The sequence below is a fragment of the Lepus europaeus genome, chromosome 12 (genome assembly GCF_033115175.1).
Source record: "Lepus europaeus isolate LE1 chromosome 12, mLepTim1.pri, whole genome shotgun sequence".
Classification (NCBI taxonomy): domain Eukaryota; kingdom Metazoa; phylum Chordata; class Mammalia; order Lagomorpha; family Leporidae; genus Lepus; species Lepus europaeus.
Window position 1 is genome coordinate 7,037,237 of NC_084838.1, and position 16,191 is coordinate 7,053,427.

The 16,191-nt window shown below is 60.6% G+C and overlaps 1 protein-coding gene across 6 annotated transcripts in view; it reads right to left on the bottom strand.

The window, feature by feature from the left end:
* The window catches only part of RALGPS1 (Ral GEF with PH domain and SH3 binding motif 1), a 260,164-nt gene that overhangs the window by 15,573 nt on the left and 228,400 nt on the right, over positions 1-16,191 (bottom strand). For all 6 annotated transcript variants that reach the window (XM_062207519.1, XM_062207517.1, XM_062207516.1 and 3 more), the window contains exon 12: positions 582-708. In XM_062207519.1, coding sequence (XP_062063503.1) covers positions 582-708 — 127 coding nt within the window. The remainder of the gene's footprint in view (positions 1-581; positions 709-16,191) is intronic.

The window sequence follows — 16,191 nt, forward strand, 5'->3', positions numbered from 1 at the left end:
CGGGGGACAGATCTGCCCACCCCCACCCGGGGCCCACCTGGGCTGCGCCAGAGCTGTTTCTGCCTCAGCAGTGAGAGGAAGGGAGGGAGAGAAGGAGCAGGGCAGGAAGGAGATGGGGAGGAGGGAGGGACAGGGCCACTTGCTTAGGGGCCTGTGCCCAGTGTCCCGGGAGCACGAGAGTGGCTGAGGACCCAGCTGGGAGCCCCGTGCAGACGGTGAGCCAGCAGGTTCTCTCTCTGCAGGCAGACACCGGGAGACACGTCACACGGCCCTAGGTGACAAGTCACTGATGCCCACAGGACTCTGGGTTTCATCACAAGTGGGTCACTCACTGAGCTTGGGCCAATTTTCTGGAATCCGACCATTGCCTCCCTGCCCCCTTCCGACAAGAGCAGCTGAGCTGAGATGCCAAACTGTGCTGCCACAGCGCCCCTCGCCTCCCCCCCAGGCCCCGCCAGCCTCAGGAGCATGCCCCAGGCAGGGGCACCAAGAGTTCCCATCGGTGCCTCCCTGGTGGGGTGGGGGACCCCAGCCTGCACAGCAGCCCCGATGAAGCCCCGGGAGGGCCGCTCGTCACCCACTTGTTGCCCAGGCTGTGGCTCTTCCTGTGTCTGGGGACTGGAGGTGTGGGGAGGCTGCCAGCCACGGACGCGTCAGGACAGGTGGGCCTCCTGCTGAATCTGGCCGAACTGGAGCCTGCTGAGGGGCCTGCAAACAGAGCAGAGAGAGACCATGGGGTCCAGGTGGGCGGTGGGGGGCTGTGGAGTCCCAGAGGACAAGGGTCTCGGGGTTTGGGACAAGCTGCCAGGTTGGCTGCCGTGGATGAGGCAAGATTCCCAAGAACTGAGTCTAGTATATTAACTCTTAAGGCTAACAGCCAACTGTCAGGCTGGCCAGGCCCTGCTCTGCATGGTGCCCGCTGGCTGAGCAGCCCCAGCGGCCAGTACAGAGCAGTGTGGCACAGTCACCGTCCTCCCATGGTGAGCGGCCAAATGGGGACCCCCAAGTGCACCTTCTGCCTACGAGCCCATGCCCCGGCCTAGACGCTCACCAACCGCCTGGTGCTCACTCAGCACCCAGGGCCCAGCCATGGACCTGCTGGGCACGAGTGCGGCTGGACAGACGGGTGCTGAGCCTAGCTAGGCCTGCCCCTGAGTGCTTGGACATCCTTGGACCGGCCTCAATTCCCTCATCTGGGAAGCAGGGATAATTCCACACACCTTGCAGGAGCTGGGGAGGAGCTGATGAGGGATCCACACTTTTTTCATGGTCCCGGTTATTGCCACGCCCTGCCCGGCCCATCCCTTGGGGCTGACAGCAGGTCATCAGAGCTGGGATTTGGGGCCACAGATTCCCTGAGCACAGGGCGTGGAGACCGAGGGGGGGATGGGGCCGTGGCTGACGTGTCCTTCCTCAGTTTCGGTGGCTTGGGAAGGCAGGTGTTTCAAGGAGGGCCCAGGTGCTAGTCTCGCCCCGGCACACCAGGACCGGGGCCAGGGCTTCCACAGACAGCAGCCGGGCGGGTCACCCCGAGCTCCAGGCCCTCCACCTCAAGACCCCGTGCAACCACAAGGGGCTCAAGGCCAGTGGCTTGGGCCGCCTCCTTTTGGTGTCTACGAGGATGCCCACCCCCAGCAGGGACGCTGCGCACGTCTGGCCCCCTCTGGCGTTCAGAGGTCACCAGGCGCGGCGCTGCACCATCTTGTCTGGTTCCTGCTGCTCGCCCCGTTCTCACTTCGCCCCTGCTGTCTTTCCTGCAGCCCACCTCCGGCCCTGCCCGTGCACTTGGTTCTGCCTCTAACCCCTGGTAGAAGGGGTGGCCACTCTTCTCTCTGCTCCCCTGTAGCTGCAACTCCTAGACCACGCTCCGCCTCCGTGAGAAAGCCGCCGCATTGTCGGGCTTGCTGTCGCTCACAGCTGCCCGCGCAGTGGCCACACGCGCCTCCCCGCCAGGCCTGGGAGCAGGGTCCCCTGTCCAGGGCTGACCTCTCCTCTCTGGTCCCAGCATCACCTTGCCCTTCTCTGTCTGTCTCGTGGCTGAGAGACAAGCCCCAGCCTCTTTTTTTTTTTTTTTTTTGACAGGCAGAGTGGACAGTGAGAGAGAGAGACAGAGAGAAAGGTCTTCCTTTGCCGTTGGTTCACCCTCCAATGGCCGCCGCAGTTGGCGCACTGTGGCCGGCGCACCGCGCTGATCCGATGGCAGGAGCCAGGTATTTATCCTGGTCTCCCATGGGGTGCAGGGCCCAAGCACTTGGGCCATCCTCCACTGCACTCCCTGGCCACAGCAGAGAGCTGGCCTGGAAGAGGGGCAACCGGGACAGAATCCGGTGCCCCAACCGGGACTAGAACCCAGTGTGCCGTCGCCGCAAGGCAGAGGATTAGCCTGTTGAGCCGCAGCGTCGGTGTAAGATTTTCTATTTATTTATTTGAGAGGTAGAGTTACAGACAGTGAGAGGGAGAGACAGAGAGAAAGGACTTCTGTCCATTGATTTACTCCCTACAATGGCCGGAGCTGTGCCGATCTGAAGCCAGGAGCCAGGTGTCTCTTCCTAGCCTCCCATGAGGGTGCAGGGGCCCAAGGACTTGGGCCATCTTCCACTGCTTCCCCAGGCCACAGCAGAGAGCTGGATTGGAAGAGGAGCAGCTGGGATTAGAACCAGTGCCCATATGGGATGCTGGTGCCGCAGGCGGAGGATTAACCTACTGCACTATGGCGCTGGCCCCCAGACTCGGTCCTTTAAGCTGATGTTAAAACGCTGATGGGAGAGGAGAGAGGGAAAGCAGCCAAGATGGTTCTCGAGGACAGTGAGGGACTCGCCCTCCGGGCATCCGAGCAGCAAGAGGAAGCAGCAGTCACGTGAACGGCTTCCACCGGGCTCCACGTGGGAAACAGACTTCTAAACAGCCACGCTCTGCTTCTGGTCCAGCTGCCTGCTGTGGCCTGGGAGAGCAGCACAGGATGGCCCAAGAGCTCCGGCCCCTGCGCTCGCGTGGGAGACCTGGATGGAGTCCCCGGCTCCGTTGCAGACATGCAGGGAGTGAATCAGTGGATGGAGGACCTCTGTCTCTCCCTCTCATTTTGTAACTCTGCCTTTCGAATAAATAAATAACAAGACAGCAAAATGAATGCTGAGGGATGAGTCGCAGTATGAGAGGAGGCATCCACACAACCACCAACGGCTCAGTCGTCCACGCAGCAAGCTTCCAACACCAGGAAGGAGGTCAGCCACGCAGGGGGACAGGCAAAGGACACAGAAGGGGCATTCACAGGAGAGCAAGTCCACATGGCCAGCGGCCACCAGGAAAGGCGCTCAACCCCACGGTGGACAAACCAGAGTGACCGTGAGATATGGTTCTATTCAAACACAGGGTTAAAAAACCAAAACGCAAAAAATACCCCAAATTAGCCTGAGAGTCCCTCGTGCTGGCAAGGACGTGGAGGGACAGGAAGCCCAGTCTGGGGCCCAGCTGGGAGGAGCACATCTGGAAAGCAGTTGGCGGCACTGAACGTGTCCTCTTGATGTGGTGGCTCCAGTTCGAGCACCTGCCCTAGGGAAGCTCGTGCATCACCAGGAGCACTGGGCATCAAGGCCGAAAGGGAGAGGCCCCTCCCTGGTCCTCAACAGCTGTGGTCTATTTGAGTCAACAAATTCTACGGGGCTGGGGGCAGGGAGGAGGGAATGGCAGAGGAGAGAGAGAGGTGGGGAGGGCAGGAAGGAGTGACTGGATGCACACAGGTATCAGTATGGGTAGACCCTAGAAACATGTGCTCGGGGGCCAGCATGGAGGCGCAGTGGGCTAAGCTGCCACCTGCGATGCCGGCATCCCATGTCAGAGCACCAGTTTGAGTGCCAGCTGCTCTGCTTCCTCCGCAGTTACCTGCTAATGGCCTGGGAAAACAGCAGAAGATGGCTCAAGTGCTTGGGCCCCTGCACCCATGTGGGAGACCAGGATGAAGCTCTGGGCTCCTGACTTCAGCCTGGCCCAGCGTCAGCCACTGCTGCCATTTGTGGATTGAATCAGTGAATGGATCTCTCTCTCTCTCTCTAACTCTGCCTTTCAAATAAATAGAATACATCTCTAAAAAATAAATCAAAAAAACATGTGCTCCGTGGAAAGAGCTGGCTGCCAGAGTCGGTTGAAGGCATAATGCCACGTATGCCAAATTTTTAGAAACACACAAAACAGGGCTGGTGCCGTGGCTCAACAGGCTAATCCTCCGCCTAGCGGCACCGGCACACCGGGTTCTAGTCCCGGTTGGGGCGCCGGATTCTGTCCTGGTTGCCCCTCTTCCATGCCAGCTCTCTGCTGTGGCCAGGGAGTGCAGTGGAGGATGGCCCAAGTGCTTGGGCCCTGCACCCCATGGGAGACCAGGAGAAGCACCTGGCTCCTGCCTTCGGATCAGCGCGGTGCGCCAGCCGCGGCGGCCATTGGAGGGTGAACCAATGGAAAAAAGGAAGACCTTTCTCTCTGTCTCTCTCTCTCTCTCACTGTCCACTCTGCCTGTAAAAAAGGAAAAAAAATATATATATATATAGGAAACACACAAAACAGTGCATATGTTTATATGTAAGAATACATGTAGTTCAAGAAGAATAAGACATCATGATATTGGGGCAGTGGGGTAACCGTAGGGAGGAAAAGGGAGGCAGGATGGGGGTGAACAGGTTTTCCCCTTGCAGTCTATTTGTTTAAAAATATACGAAGCAAACATGGCACAAATGCTAACTTCTGTTAAATAGGGATGGTGGGTACCTGGGTACCAAATATTTCATTATTTAAAATGAGAATACTTTAAAAATACTGGACACCTGCCCTGTACTGGGTGTTCTGCTGGGGGCTGTGCTGGAATCTTCCCTCTGCTACCCCACCTCCGTCCTCCACCCCATCTACACTGGACCTTGGATGGGGGGCTGCTCCGTGGGTTGGGGGCTGGCGGCAGGGTGGCCATTGCTGCCTCCCTGTGGGCCGCCCCCGAGAGGCATCGTCTGACTCCCGCTGTCCTTGGCGTGGCTTCTGATCCCACTGTTTCTAAGCCTGGGGTGCTGCACTGTCCCACAGGGCTCCTCTCTACCCTTCGCAAACTGTCCCGCTGTGAAAGCCACCTGGTCCCGCCTCTACCCTGCAGCCCCTTCACATCTGGCCCTCCGGCGTTCTGGGACATCTGTAGACACTCAGGAAGGTAAACCACTAGGGCACGGGGCTCACTGTCATGTAACAGGTTCAAGACCAGGCCTTGTGAAGCCATGCATGGTCACCTGGGACCACCGACCTGACACCTCCTCCAGGAAGCACCACAAGGGCAACGCGGCCTTGCCCCTGGCCTGGCGGGTGGGTCCCTTCCCCACGACTTTTGGACCTGAGCCTAGGACGCGCTGGAGGACAACCTCTTTTTCGTGAATGAGAACTAAAACCTAGACAGCACCGAGGGGTGAGTTTCTCCGCCCACGGGGAAGAAAGCTGTTTACGGACTGAAAGTGGCTCCCAGGGTAAAGCCAACAAGGGAGGAGGAAGCCAGCCCTGTTCCCGCCGGTCCGTGATGGCCTGGCTGTTCAGCCTCCCTGGCTTCTGTGAGCCACCAGCTTCCCTGGCTGCTCCACCGGTGTCTGTCTCTAATGCTGCAGAGCTCAGGGGCCCTAAAGGGACCCCTCTACCCACACTGCCCCTGGCCAGCTGCCTGGAGACCTGGCCTGCAGGCAGGAGAGGGGGAGGCCATCTGAGGCCCCAGTTCCTGCCTTCAGATGGCGTCTCAAGGACAGGGTCTGGCGGGACCTCCTGAGCCCAGAGGGGGTCCACGTGTGGGGCTGGAATGCACCTGTGTTTTCCCAGCAAGGGCGTGCAGTGGGGGGGGGGGGGGGGGGAGTTGCTATCAGTGGCTGCGAGGCGCTAATCCTAACCAGAGACGGGATCAGACCCATCTGGAGAGTGTTAGGTGCGGGTTTCTAGGGCTCGCGTGGGGCCAGGTCTCCTGCAGATGCCCTCAGGCTGATCCTGATGTGTGGCCCCGCCCCTACTCCAGGACCTCTGCTCCAAATGCTGGGACCCAGCAGGCTCTGTCCCGGGGGAAACGCCTCCAGCAGTTGCTCCAGAGAGCAAAAGCAAGCACGAAAAGCATCCTGCTTTGTTTGGGATTTGCACATGTGGCTGAGAAGCGGCTCCAGGGAGGGTGGAACGGCCTTGTTTATCAGCCCGGGTGAGGGATCGCGATCTTGATGCCTGAGTCACTCGGCCCCCACCCTGGTTCTCAAAGTGTTTTCTGAAGGTCAGATTGCATCGCTCCTCCCCGTGTGGTCTGCAGTGGAACCCAGGGGCCCTGGTGCTGGAGTAAGGACCAGGACCACGGCACAGGGAGCCAGCGGCACTCACGCAGGCACTGGGCTTCCTGCCTGCGCTCGGCACTCGAGACGGGAACTCTTAGTCCCCTCCCCACCTCCTACTTTCCAGACCAGCGAGCAGGGCTTGTAGATGTCACCCACGCTGGGGGCGGGACCTGACCACGGGGGTGCAGCGCTCACGTGGCAGGGCAGCGGCCCCAGCCACCAAGGTCGGGCGCTAGTCAGGGAGCACCTCCTCCAGGAAGCTGTAACGGGTGAGACCCAATCGCTTCTCTCTAGGGAGGGAGGTGAAAGGGACTAACACCCATTATGCACCAACTGTGTGCCTGGCTTCGATGTGGCCAGTACTTCCACCACCGCATTTCAGAGCGAGGCTTGCAGGCACTCACGCTCACATGGGGGCTGCATCTGTACCCTTCGCCGGCCGTGTGGGGGGAGGAGGGTGGTGCTGGACGCTCCCGGGTGCTCCTGGAAACCTCCTGGGGCCCCATCCTGCTCACCCCTGCGTGACTCCTCCCCCCACCTGTCTCATGCGGTGCCTGCCACCTAGATCTCTCCCAAACCCTCTGGACTTGTCTTCCATTCAACTTTCAATTCTCCCCCCGAGACTAGTCCCAGATCCACACCCCCCCCCCAACTTCTTGCTTTGGCTGGCCCTGGGTGGCACGCCTGGCCCTGGGTGCCCCTGAACCCAGGAGGGAAGGGTGAGGGCAGCGGAAGAGCCCCTGACCTCCCTGGCCCAGCCTCAAGGCTGCTGCTGCTCTGGCTGCCCCGGCTCAGCACGCCCACCCACCCCGGCCCCCCGCCCAGCATTGTTGACCAACAGCCTGGGTCTGACGCAAGGCAGAAAAATTTCCATTCAGCTGGGACCCTGAAGGGGGGCCTCTGTGCTCATCCTCGGCTACCGACAGGCCTCAGGTTCCTGCCCCGCCAAGCCCGGGGTGGCCACCACGTGACGGCGCCGGGGACACGTGCCGTTTATGAGCTGGGTGGCTGCAAGTTTGTCAGCCTACATCCCCAGGCAGGGCAGGGGTGGGCGTGATGATAATGAGCTGGGCTTGGGCCTTGCTTAGCGCAGTGTGGTCCCCGCTGCCCAGCCCGATATGGCTCGGACGGCTGGAAAAACTGACCGTGTGGCTTGCCTATCTCAGAGGAGTGCTCTGTTTTTCCTCCGCATAATTTTTCCATGAATAATCTTTAAAGCTTTTTAAGTGGCTGTTTCTCTAGCAGTTTTATTGGAACATATGAGAACTGACAGTCTCCATGGGGGAACTCTAGTTGTCACGTTGAAAAAAAGAAAAAAAAAAAGTCTGGTTCTCATTACATTTGTCTCAGGAAGCCGACACGCTGCCCAACAGACCACTCACTGTTGGGAAGAGAAAAGGGGAACAGGGCCCTGGTAAGGACAGCGTGGGTGGCCAGGGGCAAGGCTGCCAGGCGCTGAGGCCAAAGGACTCAGGACCCAGAGGGCGACAGGCCTGGGCTTCCTTCAAGGCTGAGTGGCCCCGGGGCAAATCACCCTGCACCTCTGAGCACCAGGTCTCTATCTGCAAGGCAGGAACAGGGGGGACCCTGACCTTGCAGCCTCCCTGTGGGAGTAAACCAGACAGTGCCCCTGCCTCTTGCTGCAGCCGACGCCTTGGGCCTGCCCCGGGCCGGGTGCTGAGGACACATCACCAGATGTTCTGCCTCCATGGAGTCAAGCAAGGGAGGCAGGCAAGTGACAGGGAACTCACCCCAGGAGGGACACCTGCTGCGAGCCCAGCGGATAGTAACATAAACATGGTGATGGCACCTGCTACACCCTCACAGTGTAACCATAGCAACAACCCGGGTACCACGAGGATGTCAGCCAACACCCACCAGCCATGACTGCTTTGTCTACATGGCCTGGGCTGAGCCTTGCAATAGCACTGCTGTGATGAAGAGGAAGCGGAGGTCGGACAGGCTCAGGAACCTGCCCAGGTGAGCGAGACAGGGCTGAAGGCAGCGCCCCTGACGACCCACGGAAGGATCAGAGCGGACCTCTGAGAGGTCCGACGTGCAGGCTGGTGGGGGAGGCACGAGGAACGCCATGTGCGAAGGCTTGGAGGGGGGCGGGGCCCTTAGGGGAGACTTTTAAGGAATTTTAGGAGTGATGTGTTCAGACCTGCACCCTGGCAAGATCACTCTGGCTGGAGAGCCGCTGGATGTGGCCAAGACTTGAAGCCGTGGGCTGGGCCGGAGAGATGGGAAGAGGGACATCCGGGGGTGAGTGAGGCAGGGGCGTGGAGAGAGTGGATCTGGGGCAAGACCCCCCACAAATAAGCACACACTACAGTGGGTGGTGCTTGAACTCAGGGAGCAGGACTTGGGGGTTGGTGAGGGGAGGCCACAGGGCAGCTGGGCGTGGCGCTGAGCCGCCCAGGGGGAGGAACAGAGGCTGGGCTGCAGAGCCTCGTTCCCTGGCTTCCCTGCAGCCTCCGGCCTGCCCAGGCCAGCGCTGCCCTAAATCCGTCTGGCTGCCCGGCTACTGCTCGGGGCCTGGGGGATGCCGACCAAGTCTCATACGTCAGAAATTAATGGAAGACAGCTGTGGCGGAGGGGAAGCTACTCCACTGGAGTCACAAGACTTGGGGTTCCAGTCCAGCCTCTGTCACAGGCCGGGCAGGAAGCTCACGGCTCGTGTTCATCCTGCTGAGCCCACTTCTGCCCCCTGGAGGAGGAGGAGCACACTGCACCCTCTGGAGCCCTCACAAGCACCACCTGAGCCTCCTGGGTACAGGGCCGACTTCTGCCCCATGGGGGAGCTCCGGGTCCCGGGTTTCCTGGCCGCCTGTGCTGACAGCCCTGTCCGCGGGTTGCGGGCTCAGGCCCTCTCTGGGGCTCCCATGCACAGAAAGCCTGTTTGTCTTGAAACCCTGTTCTGGCCATGTTTCCTGGCCGAGCCTGGGAGCCAGTCACTTCCACATTCACACGCATTCTTTCTTTCTCATACATACAGCTCTCACGGGTCCTCACCGTGAGCCAACATCCATCTCGAACGTCACTCACAAGGCCTGGCTCATTGCTCTCTGAAAACTGGCATTCAATCCCCCTCCGACCATCGGGGGCTCAGACGCGTTCTCATGCAGTCGGAGCCCAGGTTCCCAGGGCCCAGAACAAAGGAGCTGGGCCACAGCAGGGCGGCTGAGTCAGACGGGAGTGGGTTTGAATCTTGGCTTCTCTGGTTGGCCTTGATGGGACAGGTCCCTGAGACAGGAGACTTCAAAAACCAGGCAGGTGTGAAACCCCAGAGTGAATGGCAAGAGCCCGCTTCCCAGCCCCGAGCTCACAGGGCACAGGAAAGGCTGCCAGAGAGGGGAGCGTGTGCAGAAAGGGGTCCCTCTCCTCGCTCAAGGGCTGTTCTCTTGCGCTGTACAAGCACAGTATGTGTGTGTGGGGGGGGGGGTGCACAGATCACTTGGGGGACATGAAATACGTCTCCAGCAGCTGAGAGTCCTGGCTCAAGCCTGCCGATGCCAACGTGGTGGAAGCCAGAGCGGTGGCCACAGGAGCGTTAGCTGTGCTCACCAGTCCATCGGGGTGAGGACAGGCATGGCCTCCCATGGGCCAAAGCCAAGTGTCTGGCAGCGGGGACCTGACTTGGAGGAGCCATGGGATGGAAGCAGGTGTGTCCTGGAGTGGATTTGCATTTGTCAGTGTTCAGGGACCTGTGGAATCTCTGAAACCCCTGTGATCATGCCCAGCAGAGGAAGAATCAATGTTATCAACAGCCACGTAGAGGCCCCGTGACCCGAGACAGCAGCACCCACAGCTATGACTGCGCCCCACCCTGGGCTGCAGTAAGCATGGAGAGACTGTGGGACACACAAGAGCTGGGCCCTGCTCCTTCTGCGGCCCCAGCTGGGCAGATGTGAGGGGATCTAATGCCAGATGGGGTTAAGGGTTCTGATTCTTACGTGGAGCCTGCTTTCTGAGGGCCAGGTCGGAACTCAAAGACAGGGACATCCACGGTCATCATCAAGGCTGGACGCTCCCTTGCACGGCACCGATGCCCGGGCAACAGAGCCTGAGTGCTCGGGGGCCTCCCTTGCACCTGCTTGTCTGGGAGCTGGCCACAGACCATGCCCCTGCTCAGACCCTGGCCTCACAAGCCGCTCTGCCGCTTCCTCCACGCGTGAGGCTGCGGGAACATCTGGCACCTTCACTCACAGAATACAGAGAGGATCGGCCCAGGGCAGGGAGCCTGGCTACACGGGCAGTGCCGAGAAAGGTGCTCAGTGCAGGTCAGCCGCGGCGAGGACGAGGATGCTGGGATCCAACTCTTTCTGGAGCCTGCGTCCCTCCTGTCAGACAGCCTGGGCGGTGGGTCCCAAACAGCAGGAGGGTCCCCATCCCCAGACAGGCCACGGGGACTGCTCTGACCCACGAGTGTGGCAGCAGCGCGGCCTCAGGCTCTGGAGGCCGCCCCCAGCTTCTGCCTTGCCCTCTGGGGAACACCTGCTCTCGGGGAAAGGCAGCTGCCAAGCAGGAGGCCAACGCCGCCACCACGCGACGAAGCCTGGGCCGCAGGAACGTGTTCGGCCCCCGCTGCGGCCCAGCCATGCCGCCAGCCAGCACCAGGCCCGTGCGTGAAGACGCCTCCAGATCACTCCGGCCCCAGCCCTGCCCATCTTCCTGACTTACACACCCCGCGCGTGTCAGAAGATTGAGATTTCGTGCCCCTAGGTTCTGGGGTGGCTGGTGCCCTGGAGCAGCCGCCTGTCACGGCCCCGGGCTGGGCAGCACCACGGCCTGCCTGGGGGTGGGGTGGGGGGAGCAGGAGCCAATGCCCCTTCAGGGCACAGTTCCAAAGGGCCCCTGTCCCACCTCAGGGAATGTGTGAACATTCCTATGCCTGTTGCACCAAGAAGAAAACCGAAGGAGCCAGCACGAACGCACGCCACGGCCACAGCTCAGCCTCGCCTGCACTTGCACAGCTGCCCGGGAATCTGGAGGAGCCTGGGAAGCCGCGCGGAGCCCACAGTCTGCACCGTCTACCCTGGTCCAAGGCACACACACGCGTTCCTCGCCCTTTCTGGGGTCAACGTTCTGTATGATTTTTCTCTCCAGGAAAATATTAGTTCACTTTCAGAAACTAAACATGATGTGGGGGGGGGGGGGGTGGTGGCGGGATGGGGGTGGGAGGAGAGATTTAAAACGTGGCATGCCCAGGAGTGTTTTCTCCACAGACCTGGAACACGAGAAGGCCTCCCCATCTCCTTTCTCGCAGTCTCTCTGTTGGTGCGGAACTGCCTGCCTGGCCAGGCCCTAGGGCAGAAAGTGGGGAGCAGCTCCATGTGGGGTGCCGGGGCCATCCCAGAGGCCCAGGGCACGGCCCTGCTGTGACGCTAATCAAGGCCTCAGAGCAACCCCAGATGGCGGTCAATGTCCATTCCAGGGTCACGGCTTCCCAGGCCCCGAAGGACAGCATCTGGCTAGGGGAGGGCCGGGGCACCCCTGCGGCCACCTGTGGCTCAACGTGCTGGTCCTCGCCCCCTGAGACTTTCGCCTCCTATCTCGCCCGGATGTGAGCTCTGGGAAGTCCGGTCTTGCCTGATTCTCACCAGGCACCTGGCACGCAGCACACGCCTGGCCCGCGCCGGCCCTTGGCACGTGAGCCTTGAATGAACAAATGAGCGTATCTCGGAGCCTTTCCTTGGCAGTTAGGGGGCTGTCTGGCTGCTGGACAGGGCCCTGAGCTGCAGCCTGAACCCCCCTCCTGGGAACTGAGGGGGGCTGCGTGCCTCCCATTCCTGGGACTGCGAGAGGCACATTCCTGTCGCTGAGTCTGGTCGGGCTCCTGCCACGCGGCTTGGCCTAAACTGCCAGACCTGGGCAGGCTTCCCTGGAGCGGGCCTTTGGTCCTGCCTGCCACGGGACACCCCCTGGCTGCTCCCGGCCCGCGGTGGCACCTGCCTCTGCTGTTTGGGGCTCCAGGTGGGAGGCCGGGGCCGCTGAGAGCTTCTGAAGCCTTGGGTCCTCCCTGGGCCTCTGGGGGTCAATGAAAAGCTGAGCAGCCTGCTCCCAGGGCCGGGGCCAGGGCCCGGGGAAGCCAATGGAAAACACTCCTGTGAGCTGGGCTCCTGCGCCCGTCAAAGTGCCGGCGTCAGCACTTCTCCTGACAGCCATGCCGAGTCAGCAGCCGGCAGCTCTGGAGCTGCCTCCCAGAACCACGAACCCACAGGGCTGAGCAAGGAGCCTGGGGCCAGGGCTGAGGGGTGTGGGCAACGGCCACGGTTCTCACCCAGGGCCGCCACGTGCTGGGCTGCAGCAGCTCCAGACCATGCCTCGGGGGCTTCCAGTCTCAGGGAGGACAGACACGGGGCTCGTCGGCTCGCCGACCACAGATGGGTGGGCCATGGAGGGCCAGACAGTAAATATTTTGGGTACAAGGGGTCTGGCCCTGGCCCCACCACCCAACCCTGCCCCTGCCACGTGAAAGTAGCAGCCATGGACAATGCATCAATGGACGGCTATGGCCTTGTCCCCTACAGAGACGGTGCGGGTGGGACTGGGCCCACAGCTTGCTAGCCCCTGGGGTGACAGGGCCCAGCCTGGTGCAGTGCTGGGGTGAGGGTGGGGCAAAGGCTTCCCTAAGGCAACATTAGCTCCTCACCCTCCTGACCACAGCGCCCACCCTGCAAAACCACTCGGCGACTCGGCCATGGCTGGGGTTGGTCATGCTTTTCTTCCCCGTGTCTTTCAGCCTATAGGTGCTGGGGCCTCGCCACACTTTACAGTTCTGCCCACTGAAGTCTTTTCACGTGAACTGGCCAGAGTGTTCTGTCTCCACCCAGGACTCTGAGCTGCAGGTTAGGTGACTTGTGGGTGTCTGGTCTCCCGTGCCAATTAACACCAGTGTCAGGTGGAGGAGGTGGCAGGGGGCAGGGACGGAGCACCTGGCTGCACCAGGAGCAGGCCGGCCTGGGACTGGCTCCCATCACAGGCAGGGTCACAGGAGGCCAGCACCAGTAGGGCCTCCTTCCCTCACCCACTACGCCACTGTGCCGGCCCCAGGCCTCCTTCCCACCAGGGCTCCAGGGGGGCTCTTGGATTTTCGGGGCCTGGCTCCTGGTCTGCAGGCCTCTGGCTTCCTTCCTAACCCTAGCAGAGGGAGCTGGCGCTGGGGGCAGTGGCTGGGGCAGGGGGAGGCCCTGGTCTCTCCTTCAGGGAGGAGGAGGCAGGGCACAAGTGGTGCAGTGAAGGGACTGCCAGGGTCAGACAGCTGCCCGGAAGGGAGGAGGCAGCCTCTGCCGCCACGTGCCCAGGGAGAAAGGGGTCTGCAGGCTTGCTGAGCGGCAGGTGCCAGGGAGAGCCAGGTAGGCAGGTGAGGACCCTGGGCTGGAAGTAGGACTGAGGGGCCAAGGAGGAGGGGGCTCTCTGAGACACGGCCACGATGCTGCACCCACAGGATCCCCTCGTGCTCTGGACCAAAGGTCCTCCTGATGCCACAGCCAGGTTCTCCATCCACCCCTTCCCCCGCCCCAAACCCAGCAGGTGACAGACATTCAATAAGCAACAAGTCAGGCCCACACTGGTGAGCACCCTACAGAAGCAAGGGCAGACATGGGGACACGAAGGGAACAGGGCTCAGGGCCTGAGCAAGGGGCCTGGGGCAGAAACTGCACAGGGGGCTTGCTACTCTTGGCAGAGTCCAGCCCGTAGACAGAGAAAGCTGCACCCTGTCCTGCCCAATGCCAAAGGCGACACCAGTCCCTCTGCCATGGCTGCAGCCTGTCTCTCTCTGCTCGTTGGCTCCAGCATGCAAGGAGAAAGCAGGGGCCTTGGACCAGGGTGGAAATGGAGTTAAGTGGCAGGAGGGACACTGAGAGCAGCTGCGGGGGTAGAAGTGTGGCCCTGGGACTTCCTAGCACATGGAAAAGGCCAGAGACAGCTCGTCCTGTTGAGGCACATGAGCCAGGTAAGGCCGTTGTGGCCCATGGTGGCGGCGGTGGTGGGGTCTCAGAGAGCAGAACACTGCTCTCATTCTGCTCCCGAATTCTGGCACAGTTGGGGCCAGTGCTGTGGTGCAGCAGATTATAGCCCTGGCCTGCAGTGCCAGCATCCCATATGGGTGCCAGTTCAAGTCCCGGCTGCTCCACTTCCAATCCAGCTCTCTGCTATGGCCTGGGAAAGTAGTGGAAGATGGCCCAAGTCCTTAGGCCCCTGCACCCATGTAGGAGACCCGGAAGAAGCTCCTGGCTCCTGGCTCTGCACATTGCGGTCATCTGGAGAGTGAACCAGCGAATGAAAGAACTTTCTCTCTCTCTAATTCTTTCAAATAAATAAAATAATCTTAAAAAAAAAATCTGGCACTGTTTCCTGAACAAATAAATACATGGGTCTTCAAAAAGTTCACAGGAAATGCAAGTTTCGGGAAAAAAAAAAAAAAACACAAAAACTATGCAGGGATTCCAAAACTCCTTAGCACAAAATAAGCTTATCTTTAATTTCACTTCCCAGGAACTCTGTGAACCCTGGTGGTCCTGAGGGCCGGTCTCGCTCGGCTTTCTTTCTGCACCTTCAGTGACCACGGGTGAATTCTGAGGCTGCTCCCTGTCCCCTCCCTGGCAGGGCACTGTGCACCTGAGGGGACAATGCTGACTGCGGCGAGAGGTGTTCTAGAACACGCACAGAGAAGAGAAGGTGGCGGCCAGAGCAGCACAGACATGGCCCTGGGTCACCTTGCTGGCGGTCACGTGTCCCGCAGGGAAAGCAGTGGATCCAACGTAACAGTGGAAACTCCGGGACCATGAAGCTCACGGCAAGGCCTTGTCTTGAGCTGTGGGCAACAGCATCTGCTCTGCCCAGTTACCAGAGGACCCGGGGGCTCGGGGCAGGGCCTGCCTCCCATGCAGGGGCCACGAGGACATCCGGGAGGCAGGGCAGGGGCCACGACACTGCCCCACGTGTGCTCTCCCAGTCCGGGCACCAGGGAGGAGAAAGTGGCTTGAGTAGGCACACAGGCTGGGGGTGTGGCAACACCAGGCAGCAGGGGCTCACTGCGCGTCACATGCTACCCCGGGTGCCTTGCGAATGGCACGTGGTTCCGGGCATTTCAGCTCTCCTGAGTGAGATAAGGACACGGAGGCACAGAGGGGTGACGCCACTTGTCCAGGACTGCAATGGCCTAGAACCCGGGCAGCACACCCAGAGCTGAACCCAGGAGGGACAGTGCTGCCAGGCCCCGCCCTGGGCAGCAGCATGGTTAGAAAACGAGGAAAAGGCACCTGTCCAGACAGCAAAGTGGCAGCGGCCAGCACCCGGAGCAGCTCCCAGCGGCGGCAGAGTGCCGTGTGGGTGCACGCCTCCGGGTGTCACAGCCACCTTACAGGTCGAGCACCCCTACTCCCAAAACCCCAAATGCTCCAGAACCTGCAACATTTTGGGGGCCGACATGATGTCACAAGTGGAAAGTTCCATGCCCGCCTGACCTCATGGCAAAAATTATTGGAAATACTGTTAACGACTACCTTCCAGCTCGTGTGTAGGATGGACATGAAACATGAGTGAATTGCCTGTTTAGACTCGGACCCTATCCCTAAGATATCACATGATGTATATGCAAGTATTCCAAATCGCCCAAAATCAAGCTCCAAAACATTGTGGTCCCAGCAATGTGGGTACGGGATGCTCAGCCTGTAGTGTTACCTGCGTTCCATGGCCAAGGCCACTGCAGACCACACAGCTGGGGATGAGCCGAGCTGGGTGTCCTGAATGTGTTAATCAGCCGGAAGCTCGGGGAAGATGAACCACCTGTGCCCAGGGCACCAAAGACTCCAGGCATCCCAGGTACTCACCAGGGCACAGAAAACCCAGCCTGGGCAGCAGC